A 20,871-nucleotide genomic window follows, 5' to 3' on the forward strand; every position below is an offset into this window, starting at 1 on the left:
GCTGCCGGGGCATCTGCTGAATGAGATTTTCTTATAATGTTTATTTGGCCTATGCTGTGATGAATTTTCCATTGTGATAACCATACACTAGATGCATTAAAGTTATCACTGCTGTTGATTTGTGATTGAAAGGTTAGGGCTTGAGCTTGTATAACTGGACCCAACAAAGGTGCGCGTTCACTATGTTTTCTAAAAACTAGAGGTACAAACATTCATCGATTGTGTTAATGTCGCAAAAATGAACTTTTAGTTAGATTTCATAAGAAATCTACCTCCTTTAATTGGTACCATGATTCGGCTTCCGGAAAATTTTTATGTATCTTTGCGTTTCACATCCCCCATACCCAAAACCATTGTCAGCTCAAAAGTTGATATTACCACATATATGCCTAATTTAATATCAGCGGTCGCAGTTCAGATGTCAGAAACACAGGATACGTACGTGCTGGTACAAGTGTCACTACTACTGTGCAGAGACCATGCGGTTCTCCCACCACAGCAGCCCTGTGGCTTCACCACTCTCAGGCTCCAATAAAAGCATGCATGAGTGAATTTTTAATTCGTCAACCACCACCTGGAGAAGACCAAGTAGAAGAAGAAGTTTCCTGGTAGCAGGCCTGGCCAGCCCGCCAAGGGATCTGCTGGATGTGGATGCTACTTTCCTGTTTCAGCTAGCCGGGCTTGAGTCACTCTGGTTGGTGGACTCAGCAGCAGGAGCTGGCCCAGCGTGGGATCGCTGGGGGAGAACCGCCTCAGCCATGCCGGTGAAAGACTGACACTGACCCGACACTGGGGCTGTGGGGGCCACCACCACACCACACTGTAGTGGGGACCCAGCTCGTGCTGGGGGGGGGGGGGAAGCTCGGTCTGATTTCAGTGGATGAGCTGCAACTCCCTGATTTCAATAGGGACCAGCTTCTAAACCAGCTCTTCTCAGAGCTGATGTAAAAAACATCCCTTTTCAGGGCTACCGTAAGGTTATAAATTATGAGCTGTTGAAGCCATTCGACAACAACAACAGCTTTTCTCGGGGCTACTACAAGGTTATTAAGTGCCGCATGCCATCGAAAGCCATTCGGCAAAAAAATATATATATATTTCACTTTCTTGTTTACAGGATAACTGCTGTAATTTTGCGCCAATCACTTTCAAATTGTTCCCTAAAAACAACTAGACCCAAAATCTTGGTCAAGTACATTAACGGTCAAAATTGGACCATGGGGGTGGAAATGGGGTGACTTTTTTAAAAAAAAACAAAATATCACTATAACTTTATTATTAATTAAAATATCAAATTTCTTTAAAATTCCTACTGTTCTTTGGATAAGGGCCCAAAACTTATAAGTAAAGTTTTTTGATATCACCAACCATTGACCTAGAGGATGGAAAAATGGGTTTTGAAGACAAAAAAAAATATACTTTTCTTAATAGGAACAGTATCGAGAATCTGTTTAAAGTGGTTGCGTTAGTCCTCTAAATATTTCCTAAAACTTTTATTTGAAACAATTTTTGATATGACCACCAACCATTATGGCAGGAGATGACCAAAACAAAAAAAAATTATAAATTTCTCAAGTAAAATATCGAATGTTTAAAGTTCCTACTGTTATTTGATAAGGGCTTAAAACTTATCAAAATAAAGTTTTTTGATACCACCAACCTCTTTTAATTTCTGTGTACCCGTGTGTGCCATGTAAACATGCAATAAATACCTTCTCGTTTTTCTTAAATAATTTGTACATTTCTGATAACTGGTATCAAACTCTGTTATTATTGACCAATTTACAAGAAGCAGCTGCTGCAATCTGAAATGGATATTTAAAAAAATTAAAAAACTGGTTTGGATATTTGGTAAGAAATGTGTTTATTAATGAGAACCAATCATTAATTATTGTATCAAATAAGAAATGATATTTGAAAATATGTTTTGCAATATGAGCAATCTTCATTATTGTTGCTGTACTTTTTCTTCTCTGCAGTAGTTAAAGTAGCTGTTGAAAAATTTTTACTAACTTTTTTTTATAGCTTTTAGTTGGTTGTAATAAGAATTGTGTGTGTGTGTGCGCGTGCGAGCGTGCGAACATATAAAATCATTAAATACATTGATGCTTAATTATATCATGTAAATTAGTATTGTTGATTTTGTTAGTCTATCTTACTTATTTTTTTTGTTGGTCTATCTTACTTATCTTACTTATTAGTCTTCTTACTCTATTTGTAAGAAGCCATCTCTTCTAGTCATTGCTATCTTTTTTCTGTGATGCTGAAGTTTTCCTACTGACAGTTTACCTAGCAAATATTCCCAATAATTTGCTTGGGATTGTTGAATTTGTTATTTGAATTGTGTTATGTTGCAGACATGAAATTGATGCATGGTGATGAACTTCGTTTGCGTTACCTGGGAGAGATGCATAAACCTTGGTCTGGAGTTGGTCATGTTATTAAAATTCCTGATAACTTTGGAGAAGAAGTTGGTATTGAACTGAAAAGCTCAAGTGGCGCTCCTACTTCATGTACTTCACACTTTGTTGTTGATTTTATATGGAAGTCAACTTCTTTTGATAGGTGAGTTTCTTCCTTTCATTTATAATTGCTTAAAGGATTTAGATAGATTGAGAATGGAATTTATTTCCCATTAAGCTATTGATCTTAGAACTGAGATATAGTTTTTCTTTAATTCATTATTTTCAAGAAGAATATGTACTCAACAGTATGTATTTTGCTTCATGAAATAAAATTAAGAATATCTCAAAAACTAGTTATGAGATGTTAAAAAAAAAAGTTTTGTTTTCCTAAGGTAACAAATCTTACCCATCAATGTTATACATTTTTAGAATATTTTATTTTACATTATCACTGTAGTCAGGTTAGATTTATTTCAGATGTAAATGTTTATTTGTTCATGCTGGATAAAATTATAGTTATATAAATTTACTTTTTCATTGAAAAATTAATATCTGTTGGATACTCAGAAAGATTGGAAATTCAATTACATCTCCCATCTTTGTTCTCTTTCTAGTGTTGAAAATGTTTGTATTGTGTGTTTTTTCTTGTGAGTGTTAATAAAGTGTTATTGTTTTTGATTTTCTTGTCTAATTTTATCTTATCTTTGATGTTAAGGTCAATTTACTTCAGATTCTCTCTTATTTCTATGATCCATTTGCTGCATCCTGTCATGGTGTTTATTGAGTTGAGATAAACACTAGCCGTTTCAGAAGTCTTGACTCTAGCATCTTCATGATATGTCCAAAGAATCCTAGTCTCCTCTTGCGCATGGTATCAGTGATGGGTTCTAACACTTTAAATACGACTTTGTTAGGCACAATCCACCACTGCCCGCCTTTCTGGTACTTTTAATTGATGCAGGTTCTTCCAATTCTTCTTTGATTTTCTGGAGTCTGTCTTTGATTGTTCGTTCAGGGGGGGAAAGAGTGTTTCTGCTGCGTAAGTGGCTTCTGGCTTTAACTGTATTGAAGTGTCTTATTTTTGCATTAACTGATAGGCAGTTTATATTGTCAGTGTACCTACCAGGTTAATGTTTGGCTTTAGCTAGTTATCCTTATTTGGATCAAGGGTTTTTGTTTAGCTTGTTTGTTATTATTTTTCAGAGGTATTTAAATTGGTTAATATTTTGATTTTATTATTGTTTATGTTTACTTCTTTTAATCGTTTGTTTTGGGGGCATAATTTTTGTCTTTATAATGATATTTTGAAGCCAGTTTTATTTGCAATGTTTTGAAGTTCTAATATCTGTTTTAGCTTCATCGATGTTGTCTCCTAGCAGTGCCAAGTCGTCTGTGGAACAAGTATAGTTATGATTTTTCAGCTTTTTTTTACTTTTGGGAGCTATTTTTTGAGCCATTCCCTTATTACCTTTTCTAGTGAGCAGTTGAATAACAGTGGTGAGAGCCCATCACCTTGGCGCAGTCCTGTTTTGATCTCAAATGGTACTAAGAGCTCGCCTCTGTATTTTATCTTTAACTTAGTGTTTGTGAGGGTCAGTTTTATCATGTTTGTTAATTTTGTATGTAGTCTAAGGTATCTTAGAATTTTTAGTAGGGATTCTTTGTGGGTGCAGTCATAAGCTTTCTTGAAGTCTACAAATGTTTCACCATGTCTTTTCTTGTTGTCCAGACCAGATCATGTCTCAACCTAATAATGGATTACAACCATTATTCTCCGTGGTATTCTCTTAGTTCTTTCTCAAGTTGTAAACCAATTTTGTTGAGGATGATTCTTCGAAGAATTTTGTATATTGTGTCTAGGAGTGAGATTCCCCTATAATTGTTAGGATCTGCTTTGTGCCCTTTTGTGTAGCAGGTGGATAAGGGCTGTTTTCCTGTGTTCTAGTAGTCATCTTTAATCCAGATGTTGTCAAGCTGTTGAAGGGCAATTTTTGCTTCTCCTGTTGCTTTGTAATTCTTCATATTCTTCATCTCACCTGGTGCTTGGTTTACTTCTTTTATTGTGGGAGGCTTGACATTATCTGGTGGTGTTGGTGTTGAGTTTAGGAGTTCTGTTGGTTCTTCACAATTTAGGAGTTTGTTGAAATATTTAGCTAGGATTTCTGCGTTGTCTTTTAGGGTCAGTCCATTGAAGTGACCCAAGGGTGGTTGCCTGACCTATTAAAAAAAATTGAAACTTACCCATTTGTTTCCTACATGTCTCAGGACCATAAACTATTTTTAAAATTTTTTATTTAAGCAGATTACCTGTGGCAGTCATTTTTGTTATTGAGTGCACACCTATTTTTGTGATTGTAAGGGTTTATGTAAAAAATCAACTAAAAAACTACTACTGGTCCTGGAAGGATGAAACAAAAGTAATTTATTCATATTTTCTCAAGGTAAAAGATGGAGCCAGTGGTTTATTTATCTATCTTCTTTCTATGAGACAATTACCAATAAAGTTGAACATGAAAAACAATAAATCTTAGTTTTGGTAAATTTTCAAGAGGTGGGGAGGGATGGCTGGCATACACAGATTGAATTGCTTTTATTTGTAGGAGGTATATGTTAGTAGTTTTATCATAAATATTAATGGTGATATACTTACCCCTAAATGTTTACGAATTTTTGGAAACTAATTTAAAAAAATTCAAATTTTGGCTTCAAGACTGATGGGGATGGTGATAAAAATCTCAAATTTGCACAACTTTGATTGTTTTTGTAGATGTTATGACAAATAAAAAAGTTTCTTCTTGTATGTTGTACTAATAAAAAAAGTTATAACCTCTCAAAAATCATGAAAAACCTGTTAAAAGGGAACTATTTTGATTCAATAATAAGTGCTCCAAAGGGGTTTCTTGTCTTCTTGGCACTTTAATATTTTTATACTTATTACTATAGTTGAAATAAACTTTTTGAACTATTCAATTGGAGTGTTCATGTTAAAACAGGCACTTGAAGTCATTTCCAGTCGTCAGGAAAATCCATATTGCAACATACTCATTTATGCATGTTGCATCATTTAGCTTTGCAGTTATACAGACTGGTCAGGCTGACATTAGTCAGTGACCTGTTCAGATCTTTACAGAATCTCAAATTTCATCCTGTTTAGAAGTGTTTATTAAATAAATAAGTTTTACTTAATATTATATTTGCAATTTTTAAAACTGTTAAATTTTTACAATATTTTCAAGTAATTTCACATAAAACAATGAAGAACAATGTTCTATTAGGAATTTATGTGAATAAAAAGTTTCTGGTACACTGCCAAAAGAACTCATTAAAATTTTGTGAATTTAGTTATGAAAACCAACAACTTATTTTTTTAAGTGTTAATTCAGATGTCACTGATGTTTGTAAATATCATGAAAAAGGGTTTTTGTCAAAATTCAGTATATTTTCTCAGCAGAACAAAGAACTATATAAATGCGAAGGTCAAGAGCAATACATTGCCCCACATCACAATATTCAACAACTGGATGCTGCTTGTAGCATTTTGGGTATATTGCCTTCATCAAAATTGAAAAAATTAAGCACAGTTCAAAGGCCATCAGCATTAAAATTAAAAATAAATAAGGTATCTGAAAAATTAAAAACGAATCTTTAATTGTGTTTTGACTCAAAAGTTTCTGAAAATGAAAATCTAGCTCAATCTTCACGTGAATATTTTATTTTAAAACTAAAAGAAAACTGTGTTCTTGGTTCTAAAGAAGATACGGTTAAAATTATCAGTTTACTTCCCCAATCTTGGACCAGATGTAAAGTTATATCAAAGTTCAGTTTGTCTGTGCGTTTGGTTAGACTTACTATAGTATTAGTTAATGAGCAAGGCATTAGTAATAGGAATTAGTAACAACATAATTAAAAAGGTTGTGTTATTTTGTGATAATAGTAGCAGGCTGTGTCCTGGTAAAAAGGACAATACAAACACGTGTTAGCATGTGTGTTGATGGTGTCAAATTACATAAGCAAAAACCACCTTGTTCTGATAAACTTAAATAGATTGTATGTCTCCTTTAAAAGTGAAAATCCTGAGGAAAAAATTGGAAGACCAAAGTTGTGTGAATTCCGTCCAAAATGTTGTATCATGGCTGAGCATCTGGGACTCATACAGTTTGTGTCTGCCTGTGCCACCAGAACATCAAACTCAAGATTTGATTCCAAACTTAATGTTGATTGTAAGGACTTCGTAGATATCTTTGTTTATGACAATGATAACTACAGCGTATGATAATGAATGTGTTAACCAAATGTCCAGGTAAGCAGGCAGTGTTTGACATGCTCAACTTTTCCTAGGAGTATGGTTTTGCCAGATACAATAATGTATCACAGGGTAACAGCTGATAGGGCAGAGATGATTAACTATTCTTCAGACCAAAGATGAGTATTTTGAAAATTATTAACATATACCTACATATAAAAAAATAATTCAAACTTTGTATGCCATACCTGCCTCTTGAAAAAAATTACCAAAAGTGAAATCTCACAGTTTTCATGTTCAACTTCATTGGTAATTTTCTCATAGAAAGAAGAGAGATAGGTAAATAAATCACTGGAGGACCAATCTTCAACCTTTAGAAAATATGAGTGTTTAATTTACAAAATTGCTTTATGTTTCATCCTTACAGGACCGATGGTTTTTGATTATGATATTTCTGTAAATCCTTACAATCACAAAAATAGGTGTGCACACCATGACAAAAATAGCTGCCGGAGGTAAACTGCTTAATTAAAAAAAAAATGGTTTCAAGGTCCTGAAAGATGTAGGAAACAAGTGAGTAAGTTGCAGTATTTTGCACTGGTCAAGCAACCAACTTTGATTTTTGGGGCACTTCAAGGGGGTTGACCCTATTATTTTGGGCTAGTTTACAGTTTTTGTTCTTTATAAGTGGGGTTGTTGGGGGTTCGTATTTTTGGAGCTCATTTTTGAAAGGTTTTATAGTTCTTTCAACTGTTTTATTGAATTTTCCTTCTGTTGACTTCAGTGTGTCATTATGGTGTAATTGTTTTATTCTCTTTAGGGTTTGGATGTTTTCTTTTCCTTGTTTTACTAAATTTTGGAAGGATGTTATTGATTTTTTGGATTGGTGAAATAGCCATGCTTGATATTTTTTCTCCACTGTTTCGTCACATTCGCTGTTCCGCCATTGGTGTTTTTTGAATTTTATTGGGGCTAATTTTTCTGCAATTTGTTTAAGGTTGTTGAACTAGATCTCTGAATTTATCAGTGATTGTTATTTTTTCGGTTGTTTTTTGGTAATTTTCATTCTCGATTAGTTGGGTAGGGTGGTCCATTTTTCTTGTAGTTTTAGGGGCTTGATTTTGTGTTGCTTTCTTTGTGTAGTAAATCTAATTGTAATTTTGACTACTGAGTGATCTGAGCCTGTGTCTACTCCTTGGAAGACTGCATTGTTGATCTCCCCGTGGTGGTATTTGTCCATGAAAACATGGTCTAGTTGCCATTCTCCTTTAGTGCAGGTGCGGTGTTTCCAGGTTATGAGTTTTTGAGCTTTCCTCTTGAAATATGTGAATTTCGAGAATAGGTTGTGGTTTCTGCAGCGGTTGATTAGTCTCTGTCCATGGTATCTTCTGATGTCACGATATCTTCTTTCTTTGCCTATTCTGATTGTTTAATGTGGCTTTTGGAGATGTTATTTATAGTCAGGTCGAATAGATCCCAGAACTTCTGTTTCTTTAAGGTCTTTTTAGAGTTATTTTTTTTTTTTAGTGGGTGCATGTGTGTTTATTATTGTGCAGATTTAATTAGATGCTTTTAGGGTGAGTGTTGAGATTCTTGGGGATTGTGTCTTGAATTCTCATGGAATTTATTATTTTGAGTCTGATTAAAATGCCTGTTTCAAACTGTTGGATGTTTTTCATCACTCTTCCCAGGTATACCTTTGTAGACCCTACATCCTTGAGATCCCGTGGAGTGTCCTAGTCATTTTTTCTTAATTCCTGCAGACCTATGATAAGAGTATTGTTTTGGTCCGTAAGACCAATTATTATTTTTAGTTTACCAGTCTGCTTGAGTGATTTTTTTATTGTGTGTGGAAATGTAAGTGATTTGGTTTGATTTTGGACTTTGCATTTTTCTTGTTCATGTCTGTAGTGTTGGAGCATTCCAACAGTGGCAGGTCACTGTATCCGAATGCTGCTTTCTCTGAACTCTGGTGTTGCTTGGTTCAGCTAGTGAAGTATTCTTAAAAGACCTTTCATGATTGACTGTCAAGGGGTCACCTTTGGTGGGACTAGGTCTCGAGTTACAACTCATGTTGATCTAGTGACGTGTAATTTGGTGATAAATGAAGCTGTGAAGTTTGTTTAGATTCCGTTCACTGGATTAATTTCTCCTATTTGTTTCTGATATATCCAGGCGCACTTTATGGAGGCTTAATCAGACTTTTGTTAAAGTTGTTCGTGGGAAAAGTTACAAAGTTTGGTCCTAAACATCACGTCCTGTTTATCAAATATTAGCAGTGAACTCTTAAAGATGTACTGTTTTTAGGTACTGCTGCTGCCCTGAAGTACAATACAGTATTTTTTACAGTAATTTTCTTCATAGAAAATTAACTTTTAATCTTGACAAGGTGTAATTTTCAAACAAAAATCACCTATAATAACCTAGAAGAAGATTTTTCCATTATAAAAAAATTCTACTGTATAAACTTCTTTTAAGATATGATTTATTTACAGAACTCTGTAGAAATATATTATAAGATATATTATAATTAGTTATGTTTTAGTCTAGGTTAAAGCCTGCAATAGTAAGAATAGAATGATCCATCGTCGAGTATTATCACTTAAAAAGAAGATAATCAATAAATGTGAAGAAATATAAAAATGCATATGAAAATAGCTTTATTATAATTTAAGTCTTCTTTTTCTTTTTTAAATTATTTTGAATAGGTATTATTGTATTTACTGCTTTGTTTTTATAAATTTGTGTTAAGTGATAGAATGACGGAATGTAAATAATATTTACAGAATGCAGTTGGCATTACGTAAATTTGCTGTTGATGACAACTCCGTATCTGGTTATATTTATCATCGTTTGCTCGGTCATGATGTGGATGAAGTCTTGTTTAGGTGCCACTTACCAAAGCATTTTTCTGCCCCAAATTTACCAGACCTCAATAGATCGCAGGTTAGTTTTTGTTAAGTTTTTAATTTTCTAGTATTAAAAGTTTAAGATATGTGGGAGCTATATGTGTAACAAAAAGTATTTTACAGACTGTTTTACTACAATGTGTTTTTGTAAATAGTGTTTCAACTTCTTTTTATTTGGAAACTTATAGTCATGAGTTAATTGTAAGTATTGTACAAAGCTAATTAATTCTATTATAAAAATTGAGCTATTGAAAAATCACACTTCTAGAGATACTCAGATGAGTGAGTTCAAAAATATTTTTTTAGTAGATGTAATGATTACCTATTGAATATGTTACTGAGAGGATAAAGATAAATTTTGCAGGAAGAATGTATGTGAATGTTAATGTGTTTCTTTGTATATTAAAGAATTAAGTCTACAGTATAATTACAAGAATAGTTGAATAGTTTTTGATTTTAGAGAAGTAATGTTTAGACCGATGTATAGATCACACTAGTGTTTTATCAATATGTACTAAATACTGCTTGGTAGACAAGATGTTAATTACTGAAGTTATTCTTTATATTCCAATTTGAAGATATTCCATTTTTATATTAGACCTAAAATAAAATAAAATAAATCTATATAAAAACACCTAAAATAAATCTTAAGCAGTTGGGTTAATTTTAGTAATTGGTTTTGTTGTACTGATTTAGAGCAGTGCTGGAAAATTATCTTTAGAGTGTAATAACTAACATTATAATGATGAACTACGGGTTTTATTTTGAAAGGAAAGCTTTTTAACTATTTTATAAATAGAATTTCATCTAAGCGTAAGGAAATGCTATTTCTGAATATTTACAGATCTTCACAATCTCTTGTGGGTGCCAGGAATGACAGGATTATAAATCTTTTCTAGCTTTGTATTTTAAAATTACATTTATACTCATTCGTATTTCTAGTAAATAATCCATGGGAAGCAGGTTTTATTAACATTACTTAAATTATTTAACAATTGCAGAATAATCAGTATAAACATCAACTGTATCATAAGGATTTGTCATTTGATTTTTATGTGTGATTTATTTGTAAATCTTCAATATTTGTTGTTTTGGAACTGTTGTTAGCCTCATGAAACTTTTTCCAGGTGCGTTTAGATTTACTATTTTAGTTGTTAAGTTAATGAAGTATTCCTTTTTCTTTCACTGAATCAGAAATAGACTTCTTTACTGGTTCTTTAATTTCTTCTTTAAAGATTTAATTACAATATTTTTATAAATACAATAAATCTCCTCTTTAGATCTTGAAGATAAATGAATCTTGATACAGAGATTTGTTAAGATTTATTTCTTTTCAAAATTTTAAGGATAATTTTTATAAAAGCACTGAAAATAGGGGTGAAAGGTATCGCAAAAGCAGAGTAAAGCATTAGAGGCCAATAAGTTGTTGTCTCCTATTGCAGTAAAGTTTACATTAAAACAATTTATATTTTTACTTAAAGAAGTAATGATTATATCTATTGATATAATTATATTTTATATCCAATCTAATGATATTTATATTGAAACATTACATATAACAATCTTCAGTAAAATTAAAATTAAAATCTCCATTAAAAAAAATGTATACAATACTGTTCTATAAGATAATATAAAAACAAATAATATTTTAAACATTTAAAAATTTCCACTATTATTTTATTTTATTATATTATAGTTAACAATACATTTCACTTGCACCTTTACACAACTATAAAAGTATCTGTACCAGGTGTGTAAATAAGAAACCGGAATTTTTGTTTAGAAAATGCATATTTATTGTATGAAAATGATGGACAATATTTCAAATAAAATATTTATCATTTTCCTACAATATTTGCTAGCTGTACATTTTCCTATCTCTGTGACAATTTATGAATGCCATGCCAAAAAACTATTACTCTTTTGAGGCAAACCAGTCGAGCCATTTTTGTATATTTTCATAAGAAGTGAAGCGCTGCTCAGCAAGTGCATGTCCCATCGATGCAAATAAATAGTAGTTGGATAGAGCCAAGTCTAGTGAGTAAGTCGCATACGAAAGTATTTCTCAACTGAACTCCTCAATCATTTCAATGACCAGTTTTGCTGTCTGTGATGGGGCATTATCATTAATCAAAATCACTACCAAGAGCTTCGACAAGTATTTGATACAATTCTGCAGCAGTTTTCTTTAAATGATAACAAAAAATCAATGCTCTTTGCAAATCGTAGTTTGTAGGTACAAAACTTGACGCGTTCAACGCTAATTAAAACTATGCTGTTATGAAAATTTTATTGGGAGTTGAAAATCTTTGTCAGCTCAAAGAAAGAAAATTGTGCCAATGATGCGGTTTGATGGTAACTAAATTGACAGTTAGGGCCATCTATGGGCAAATTCTGGTTTCATATTTACACACCTGGTATTTTGGAATTTTTCCTACATTGACTGCCCAGATTATTATGTATCAGTAGGTATTACTTATTTTATAATTATTCTCACCCACTTCAAAGTGAGTGAATGCACTTCAGTATACTACTTTATCATGATATAAGTAACAGAAACAGAAACTGTCATCTAAGTATTTGTGTAAGCTGCACAACTTTTTTTTAAGCACTATCTAATTTGTGCAGTTTTTCATTTACTTCTTATTCAAATTTCTTAACAATTTTCTAACTGTTAACAGTTTCTTGACTCCTGCCACCAATTGAGATGATATTTTTCTTGGTGTTAATTTAAACTGCTGAGTTAGATGAACAGTCTAGATTTGATGTAATGGCACGAGACTGTTAAATCAGTGGAATAGAAAAGTTATCTTAATGGTTCAGTGATTTGTTTTATTAATATGCCAGATATTGCCTTGTGAGTTTAGTCTATTTTATTGAAAACATTTCTTTACAATCATACAGTGCTGATAGTCAATCCTGTGTTGGTTTTTAAATTTAATCTTTTTAATTCTTTGTAAATCAATAGCTTGTAATTTAATTTAATTGAACTTCATTCTTATCAATTATTGTTTACCATCACTTCTTCACATATGATTGCAGCCACATGTTACTGTTGTTTATATATTTAATTAATTTCACTTATCAAGAATTCAAAACTGATATCATACTTAATTCTGTAATTATGTTTTTTAATCATTTTACAGCTGGATTAAACATTTTTATTAAATTAATTACTCAGTTTATAAATAATGCTCAGATGTTCTACCATTATCCTGAAACTCTTTCCAGGTAAATTAATTAATTTACACAAAATTATATACAAACAAGATAACTATGATATTGTTTGCCAGCCAGCATCAGCAGAGATGTAGTGGCTGTTGTCCAGTTGATTTCATTCCGTTATAATTCTACACTTTTATTGACTCGTGATAAGATAGAGGAGAGATAGTGTGATATAATATTATATTATTATTTATAGTGTGATAATATTTTTGGTGAAGTTATATTTTATATATTAAGATTTCTTGTGAAATAATAATGTACTGTCTTAGACAAGGATTATCTTTTGCCAGGAACGTAGTTAAAACAGAGAAAAAATTATGCTGTAAAAGAGAGGAATAATAAGGCAAATTTATTCTTACAAAATTAAGTGAATGAGAGGAAAAAATTTTTACCCATAAAATAAGTGAAAAATTAAAAGAAATGTCAGAGGAAGAAAGATTTTAAAAAATGTCAGTAAAGCGTGGAAAGTTAAATTCAATATTAATGTTTATTTGTTTTTTTCTTGAGTTGTAATTTACCATATAAGCTCGAAGCTTGTGGTAACAAAACAAAAAAGGAAATTTTGTAGTGTTTGAAAAATGCCTTGCCTGACTGAGATGTGAATCCAGGACTTTCAGATGAAAGAAAGACAGAGACACTAGCACTAAGTGTTTTAGTAATATTATGTTAATGTTATTCATTAAACAGAGTTTCATCAACAAAATTTCAAAATACTTTTTTGATAATTGAATGATTTTTCTATTTCAGTTTCGTAAAAATATATAATAAATTCATTGCGTGCTAAATGTATAAAAGGCATAAAACAGTCTTCCAATTTTAAATTATTCTTATTGCTTTTAATGTATCTCACAGTTGTAATTAAATCAATGTTCTTATGATATGAGGCTGAATTGCTTAAAGTTATGAAGCAATTAATTTTTTTTAAAATAATTTCTGAGTAATTTTTACTTTAATAGGTTTTTCTTTTTTTAGGTTTATGCAGTAAAACATGCTGTTCAACGTCCTCTTTCATTGATTCAAGGTCCTCCAGGTACAGGTAAAACTGTGACATCTGCCACTATTGTGTATCAGCTTGTCAAGCAGAATGGTGGACCTGTACTGGTGTGTGCTCCTTCTAATATTGCTGTTGATCAACTTACTGAAAAGATCCATCGTACATCATTGAAGGTTAGTTTTAATATAATTTTTTTTTGTAAAGTTTGAAGGGTGGCAAATTATTGTTACCTTAATGTTAATGATGACGCAGAAAAATTTTATATTTGTTTTTCACTGGAATTAAAAAAAAAAACACTAGCAAGTGTATATTGAAACTGTAGAATATAAAATTTTTTGGATTTATTGGCTTCATACACACTACAAAATAATCCTACCCTCATTTTAGAATTTTGTAAATTTTAATTTGTAGAATATGAAAATAAAGTTGTCTAGTAATAGAAAATCAATTTTTCCAAATTCCTGGCAACAATTTTCACATAAATTATTCAGAGATCAGAAAAATATTAGTTTCTGATTAAAATCACTAAAAATTCAAGATTTTAAAGCTGTTTTTTTGGAAAACACCATCCTCTATGTTTTATCTAGAATAAAGAAAAAATAATGCTGCGGTATTGTTATCAACCAATAAAATTACTACACTATACTAAAATGGAATAAAAAACAATGTATCCTACAAAAATATTAATCAAAACAATTGTACAATAAAAATGTAAAAATGTATTTAAATAAGCGACTGCACTTCTGATATTAAAATAACACCTTTGAGTGATCCTTATTGTAAGAAATATTGCTTTAATTTTCCAACCTTGTCTGTTGCTTTCTTACTTGTTCATCGTCAAGTTATTGTCATTTGTTTTGGAAGTAGTAAAGTCTGAGGCAGCAACAAGATGATGTATGTCAGTCAATACATGCTCTTTGTGTAACAGTACAGTACAAGGAAAAATAATAAGAGAAGCTACTTTCTTTTCTATTCTCATTCACTTACAGTTGTTGCAACAAGTTGTTTTCGTTCAGAACTGTGATTTTATTTTTTATTTACGTATTTTTTTATGTACTGTACATAATTATTTTGGGCTGGATAAGACAGAGGCTGGATAGTTGATAGTCTACTGTGTATGTAATAATTGAATTGCCGTTGTGTGGTTACACTACAAATTTTAACAAAATTCCTTTAATCTTATTTAAAAATGCCTATATAACAGACTTTCTGTTTAATATAGCTATTAGAAAAAAGTACAGTTGAATTCAAACATTTTAACTAAAATGGGTAACAAGTTATTCTGTCAGAGATATGTGTATTATTTGGACACATCACTTTAAATTCAGTAATGTCTTTTAAAAAATATTTCATTTTATTACAGTAAACTGAGTTTGAACATTGGATTTCTTTTTATGTAGATTGGTCTATTTTAAATCTTTTTGAGTTGTAACCTTCATACTTTAAAATATGATAAATTTATTTTTTAAATTAAAAATTTGTTTTTAGACCTTTAAAAATTTGTTGCAAAATTTTTGTAATCGTAGAAAATAAAATGAATGTGTTCTGCAGGAATTGTATATATATACTGTCAAAGTAAACAATAAAAAAAAGGTTAAACATGAACTAAAGAGATTTATGGTTACTAGTTGTTTTTCATGATTTCTGAATTTCACAGCTTTATCTTTTAACAGTTTATAAGAGGATTTAAGTCAAGAAGATAAATGTAATGTAAATAACAAACCAGTCTCAATCCTGTGTTTATGAACATATGTATTATTTCTCGGGTGGCCAGGTGGTAAAAAGTTATAAGAATGATCAGGCTGGGTCTGTTGGAACCAAGAAATAAAACACAGTATCTCAGTATTAAATTATTTAATTAAAAAAATGATTAATATCAAGCAAGATACAAGATTTCATAATATATTATTTTACGTTGAAAAGGTTTTAAATATTTTTAAGGAATCGAAAAAACCTTAACACATATTGTGCCGCCTAGTTGCAACATTTTCTGAGAATTTCTTTTCTCCATTTGTTTTTTATCTCTACCCAAATAGAAGTGTGTTGGCATTGTACCTGAATCTGCATCAGCAGCACTGGCAGAATTGGTCATGGGACCACTAGAAACGGAAGGCACTTCGGTTTTACAGTTTCTGTTTTTCCATCGCTAAGTTTGTTTACATTCACAATTGCTATCATTGTCAATAAATAATGTCCAGATCAGTGTCAGAATCATGCACTTTAAATTGTCGTATAAAATTCTATGTTTCATTATTAGAAACTTGTCCCCATGCCATTTTATTTTCAAAGTTTATCAAAACATCAAGGCGTTTACACTGATAATAGAACATTAAACATGTGACTAAAATTGCACATTCAACATTAAGAGAATATTTTACACAGACTAAAATTAGTAATGAGAATGGCTGGGTTGGATCTGTTAGGCCCAAGTGTGATTTACTAAATTGTAATTCACAGACTGTTGTGATAAGGTAAGGAATTGTACCTGATTGTGACATCCGCAGACTTTTGGGGATGTTTTGGGAAGGTACAAGAGTACTCAGTAGCTTTTAACACATTGACTGCTGACCACATCAATTGTGGTGAGACTCAGCTTCCTTTGGTGGTAACCCACTGTGATTGGAATAGTGATTTGCTGCCCACTGTGATTGGAGTAGTGTTCAATTGATTATTTCTCTAGCTGTGTTGTGAGTGTGGCATAGATAAAAGGATTGTTTTACTGATGTGGCATCATTGATATGTAGTAACGTTGGTTGCATATTTTTTTGGTCTTCAACACTGTGCAGTCTTAGCTGAAAATTGCCACAGACCAGATCCGTCTAGACTCCAGTGTGAATGCAGAAATAAAGCACTATGTAATAAAGAACTACTGTGATATTTGGAAGACAGTGAGAATAGTTTAAGAGAAATAGCAGCAATGAGTACTTTCTGGGTTCTGAAACTTCTGAGTTCCAGAACTGAAGCTGAAGCTGAGGTAGTCATGATGAAACTGAGTTTGTGAATGAAGAAAGTTAGGAACTATTGGAAAGGTACAGATATAAAGTAACTTATCTTTAAAAAACAAGGAATGCTATTCTATTCTGGTAGACGCCTTGCCAATAGGCATGTTTCAAATGTTGATAATTTTTTGTAAACTATTGCCAAATTTAATGAGTATGCCATTGAAGTTTTGTGTTGCCCACAAAGGTGAAATCTCATATTGCAGATTGGAAGGATGTTACACTAGAAGAATTAAAAATATTTTTAGTCTTATTACTTCTCAATGGTATTATTTCATTGCATCGTCTCTGTGATTATTGATCATCTTTTCAATATACCAATATTCAGAAAGTGCTTGTCCCGAAACAGATTTCTTTTAATTTTAAGATGTTAACATTTCTCATCAGTCAGCAATAATACTGATGACTACCTACAAAAGATAAGGCTAGTAATACATTTTTTCAGTAAAATAATCAAATTTATTATCCAGGCAATGAATTGTTTCTAGATGAGTCTATAGTTCTATAGCGTGGTCATTAATATTTTGATAATACATAAAAAACAAATGTCATAAGTATGGCGTGAAATTATATTTATACTAACTGAATCAAATGGTTCAGTACTTATACTTATTTTAGTTGGTATTGGTCATAAATAAAAAGTAGTGATGCATTTATTAAAAGAAAAGTTTGGCAATGGCCATGCAGTATACCTTGATAATTTTTAATACAACGTTGGTCTTGGCACCAAATTACTTGACCAAGATACATACTGTACTGGTACTCTCAGAGCAGCTGAAAAATTAAAAAAAAAAAAACAAAAGAAATCTGCGTTTTGTAATTGTGTTCATGTGACAAGTGCACTGTGTATTACATTACTACTGAACTTTGGAATTGAATGGGGCTTTTCACAAATTAAATAGGCACTATAACCTTAAATTATAATTTTTTGTCTGGAATCGATTGAAAAGATCAAATGATGGCATACTGCCCTTGTAGTAGAAAAACCTTTTGGTATAACAAAAAACTTCTTGTACACATTTTGCTACAAAATCTGTTAAATGGATATTTTTTTTATATTCTATGTACGTTGAGTGTGGTTCTTTTTATGATTTTCACTTAATAAAAAGAAAAGAGATAATAGCTGGTTATTACCCCATATAGCATTAACTATTTGACCAGTTACCAAACCTTCAGAAAATTGTTTCCACTGCATCAGTAAAATTGAAAAAAAAAACCAGCACCAGAGAAGAAAAGAATTGAAGAGTGTAAGAGCTTAGACAAAAGAAAAAAAACTATATGAAGAAAATAAACAAGAAGAAAATGCTGATACTGGATGTGCCAATCATTCCAATCTAAGTTCATTTTTTAATTATTTAAATAAAGTAAACTAAAAAAAATCTTGTTTCTAATTATTACACACTAATAAAAAAACCATTTAACAAATAAATTAGTAACTAAAATCTCTGCTGGGAGTCAGTTGGCAGTCGACATGTTAATAAAAAATATTTGAAAATTAAAACTGCTGCGTTTAAAAATCAGCAAATTCAAAAATATAAAACTAATTAAAAATCATTTGATCCCATTGAATGACTTTGCAGTTGCACATGTAAACTTTACATATCAAAAGCATAAATTGTTTTCCTGAAGAAAATATCAGGCTTCAACACAGAACTTTAGGTCTAATTGAATTAGCTTTTGTCTTATTCAGGCTTTTTTTATCTTACAAGCTCTTGTAAGATAGGTTATAAAATATTAAGGTTAAATTTAATAAGTAAACTATTGACAAACGACACAGTAAACAAAAGTAAAGTAAAATTAATAATATTGTTATGAATACTTTAAAAGTTAAGTAAATTGTTTAGAATTTATTTTGGTAGTAAGATTTTATATTTGCAAGTTATAGCTGAGGTTTTACATCATTTCAGTTTTTTATTGTGTAGGTACACATAAGTAGTTGTTAAACCATCAAAATCCTGCATGACTCGGACACAGTGAACTGAATATTGATGTCTTAATTCATGTTACCTCAATTTCATTTCGATGAGTCACAAACAGTGAGAGGGCATGGTTATACAATAAATAAATAAATAATATAATTGAAGGAACTGATCATAATAATACAATTATTACGCACGCGTTGAACTGAATATTGATGTCTTAATTCATGTTACCTCAGTGTCATTTAGATGAGTCACAAACAGTGAGAGAGCATGGTTACACAATAATTAAAAAAATAAATAAATAATGTAAATGAAGGAACTGATCATATTCATTATTTGACAAATAATACAATTATTACAAATGGTAATATTTATTTTAATTCAGAAAATAGCTTGTAGAACTTCCAGAAACTAAACTGGCAGCTTACACTCATGTAGATTGAGATATACTTTGCTCCATAAAAGGAAAAACTGCATGTTTAGATCTCCAAATACAAAAATTAGACAACAAAAAAGGACTTTATTTATTTTTTAAATAAAAACTGTTAGATTTATTTGTTTAAATATATTCAACTAAGGGTTGTTGTTTTAGATGAAGTTATTTTTTTTGTTTTTTTATTTATAGAATTTGTGTTAGGTATGTATTAAAATATTTTAATGAATATTTCGTAGATTAAATTTGTTAAATTTTATAACTTATTCTTTTTTATATAAACTTATATTGGCTGACATAAATTTATTTAGATTTTTCTCTTTTAAAAGGTGGTCAGAGTTTGTGCCAAGTCAAGAGAAGCAATTGATTCTCCTGTCTCATTTCTAGCTCTCCACAATCAGATAAGGAACATGGATTGGTAAGTTTACAAGCTTGAACATTAGTTTAGTAATGCAATAGATGGTAAATTTTTTATTAATGCTAATGAATTAATACTTGAAGTAGAATTACAGTGTATTCTTATTAAAATTTTCATACAATATTCTAAATACATGTTTTGTCTTTTTGAAATGTACAGTTTATTTTTTTACCATTTATATTATCAATCTAGTATACTTGTATTAGAGCTATATCTGAATTATTTGAACCATGTACACAGAGAAAAGGGGAATATTTTGTTTCAAGTATAGAAAAAACCTGTAATTTAAAAAACATGTACATTTTTTTATATTTCTACATTGAATTTTCTGAAAATGACAAACTTTTTTGAAAGCAAATCAGTTGCTACTTCTTTACACTGTACACCAGTACAAAAGTACTTACTTCTGTACTTTAAACTATACACCAGTTCTTATTTACTAATTAAGAAAATGTATTTTAAATGTGTGCATTAATTTGACTAAAAAAGTAATGACCGTGATTATTAACTGTGGGGTTATCCATGATGTTAATTCAGCCAAAAATAAAGGTTTTAAAAAAAATCACTTTTGGAGAAAAATTTAATCATTTAGTCTTAAAGGGACTAAATCATTTTACAATCAAAGGATGAGGGAAGAGGATTTCAGAAAAAGTGCCTGAATACTCTTAAGGTAAGGTAAGGGAAAGATATGTTCAAAAATGTCACATTACAGTAATCAGTTAATGACTTTTTCACTGCTTAGAAAAATATTGGCTTTTCATGAATAGTTGTAGAAATATTTCTGTTCTTGAATACAATGACAAAATGTCTGTTAAAGAATGTTGAATGGTTTTTAGACCTTTATGAATATTTATTTATTTAGAGTGGAACTTCTATATTACAATAACAGGCATTATGCTTGCACAATTACAGGCATAACTATTACATTTTATTATGCAACACTTTACTTTTTATAACAATTATTTTATGCCGAGATCTTGTAAATGTTTATTATATAATTAATATAAATGTCACATGAATTACTAATTCATGCTACGAAAGTTGGAAAACGGTTAACAAGCATCATCGGAGATTGCTGCTTTGTTATGAAAAAAGGGGAGTCTATGTTCAGACAAGTTGCACCAAACCTAAAGGAATTCCTTTTCATATTCTGAGAATTAAAATTTGAAGAATATTATGCTAATGAGTACTTCTAGATTGTACCAAGTGATGAATTTTGATAATTTTGTTTATGTACAGTTCATGAGGTCAACAGAAAAACTCTTTCAACACTCTTAGGTACAAGAACTCAAAAAGAAAATTACCTACTCATGTTGCATTAGT

At 30.9% G+C, this 20,871-nt stretch overlaps 1 protein-coding gene across 1 annotated transcript in view; it reads left to right on the plus strand.

The window, feature by feature from the left end:
- Positions 1–20,871, plus strand: part of Upf1 (Upf1 RNA helicase) — a 98,131-nt gene that overhangs the window by 35,315 nt on the left and 41,945 nt on the right. Inside the window, exons 7-10 of the mRNA XM_075382316.1 lie at positions 2,358–2,565; positions 9,435–9,594; positions 13,755–13,949; positions 19,460–19,548. Of these exons, the coding sequence (XP_075238431.1) occupies positions 2,358–2,565; positions 9,435–9,594; positions 13,755–13,949; positions 19,460–19,548 (652 nt within the window). The remainder of the gene's footprint in view (positions 1–2,357; positions 2,566–9,434; positions 9,595–13,754; positions 13,950–19,459; positions 19,549–20,871) is intronic.

Source organism: Lycorma delicatula, chromosome 1, assembly GCF_047948215.1.
Source record: "Lycorma delicatula isolate Av1 chromosome 1, ASM4794821v1, whole genome shotgun sequence".
Taxonomy (NCBI): Eukaryota; Metazoa; Arthropoda; class Insecta; order Hemiptera; family Fulgoridae; genus Lycorma; species Lycorma delicatula.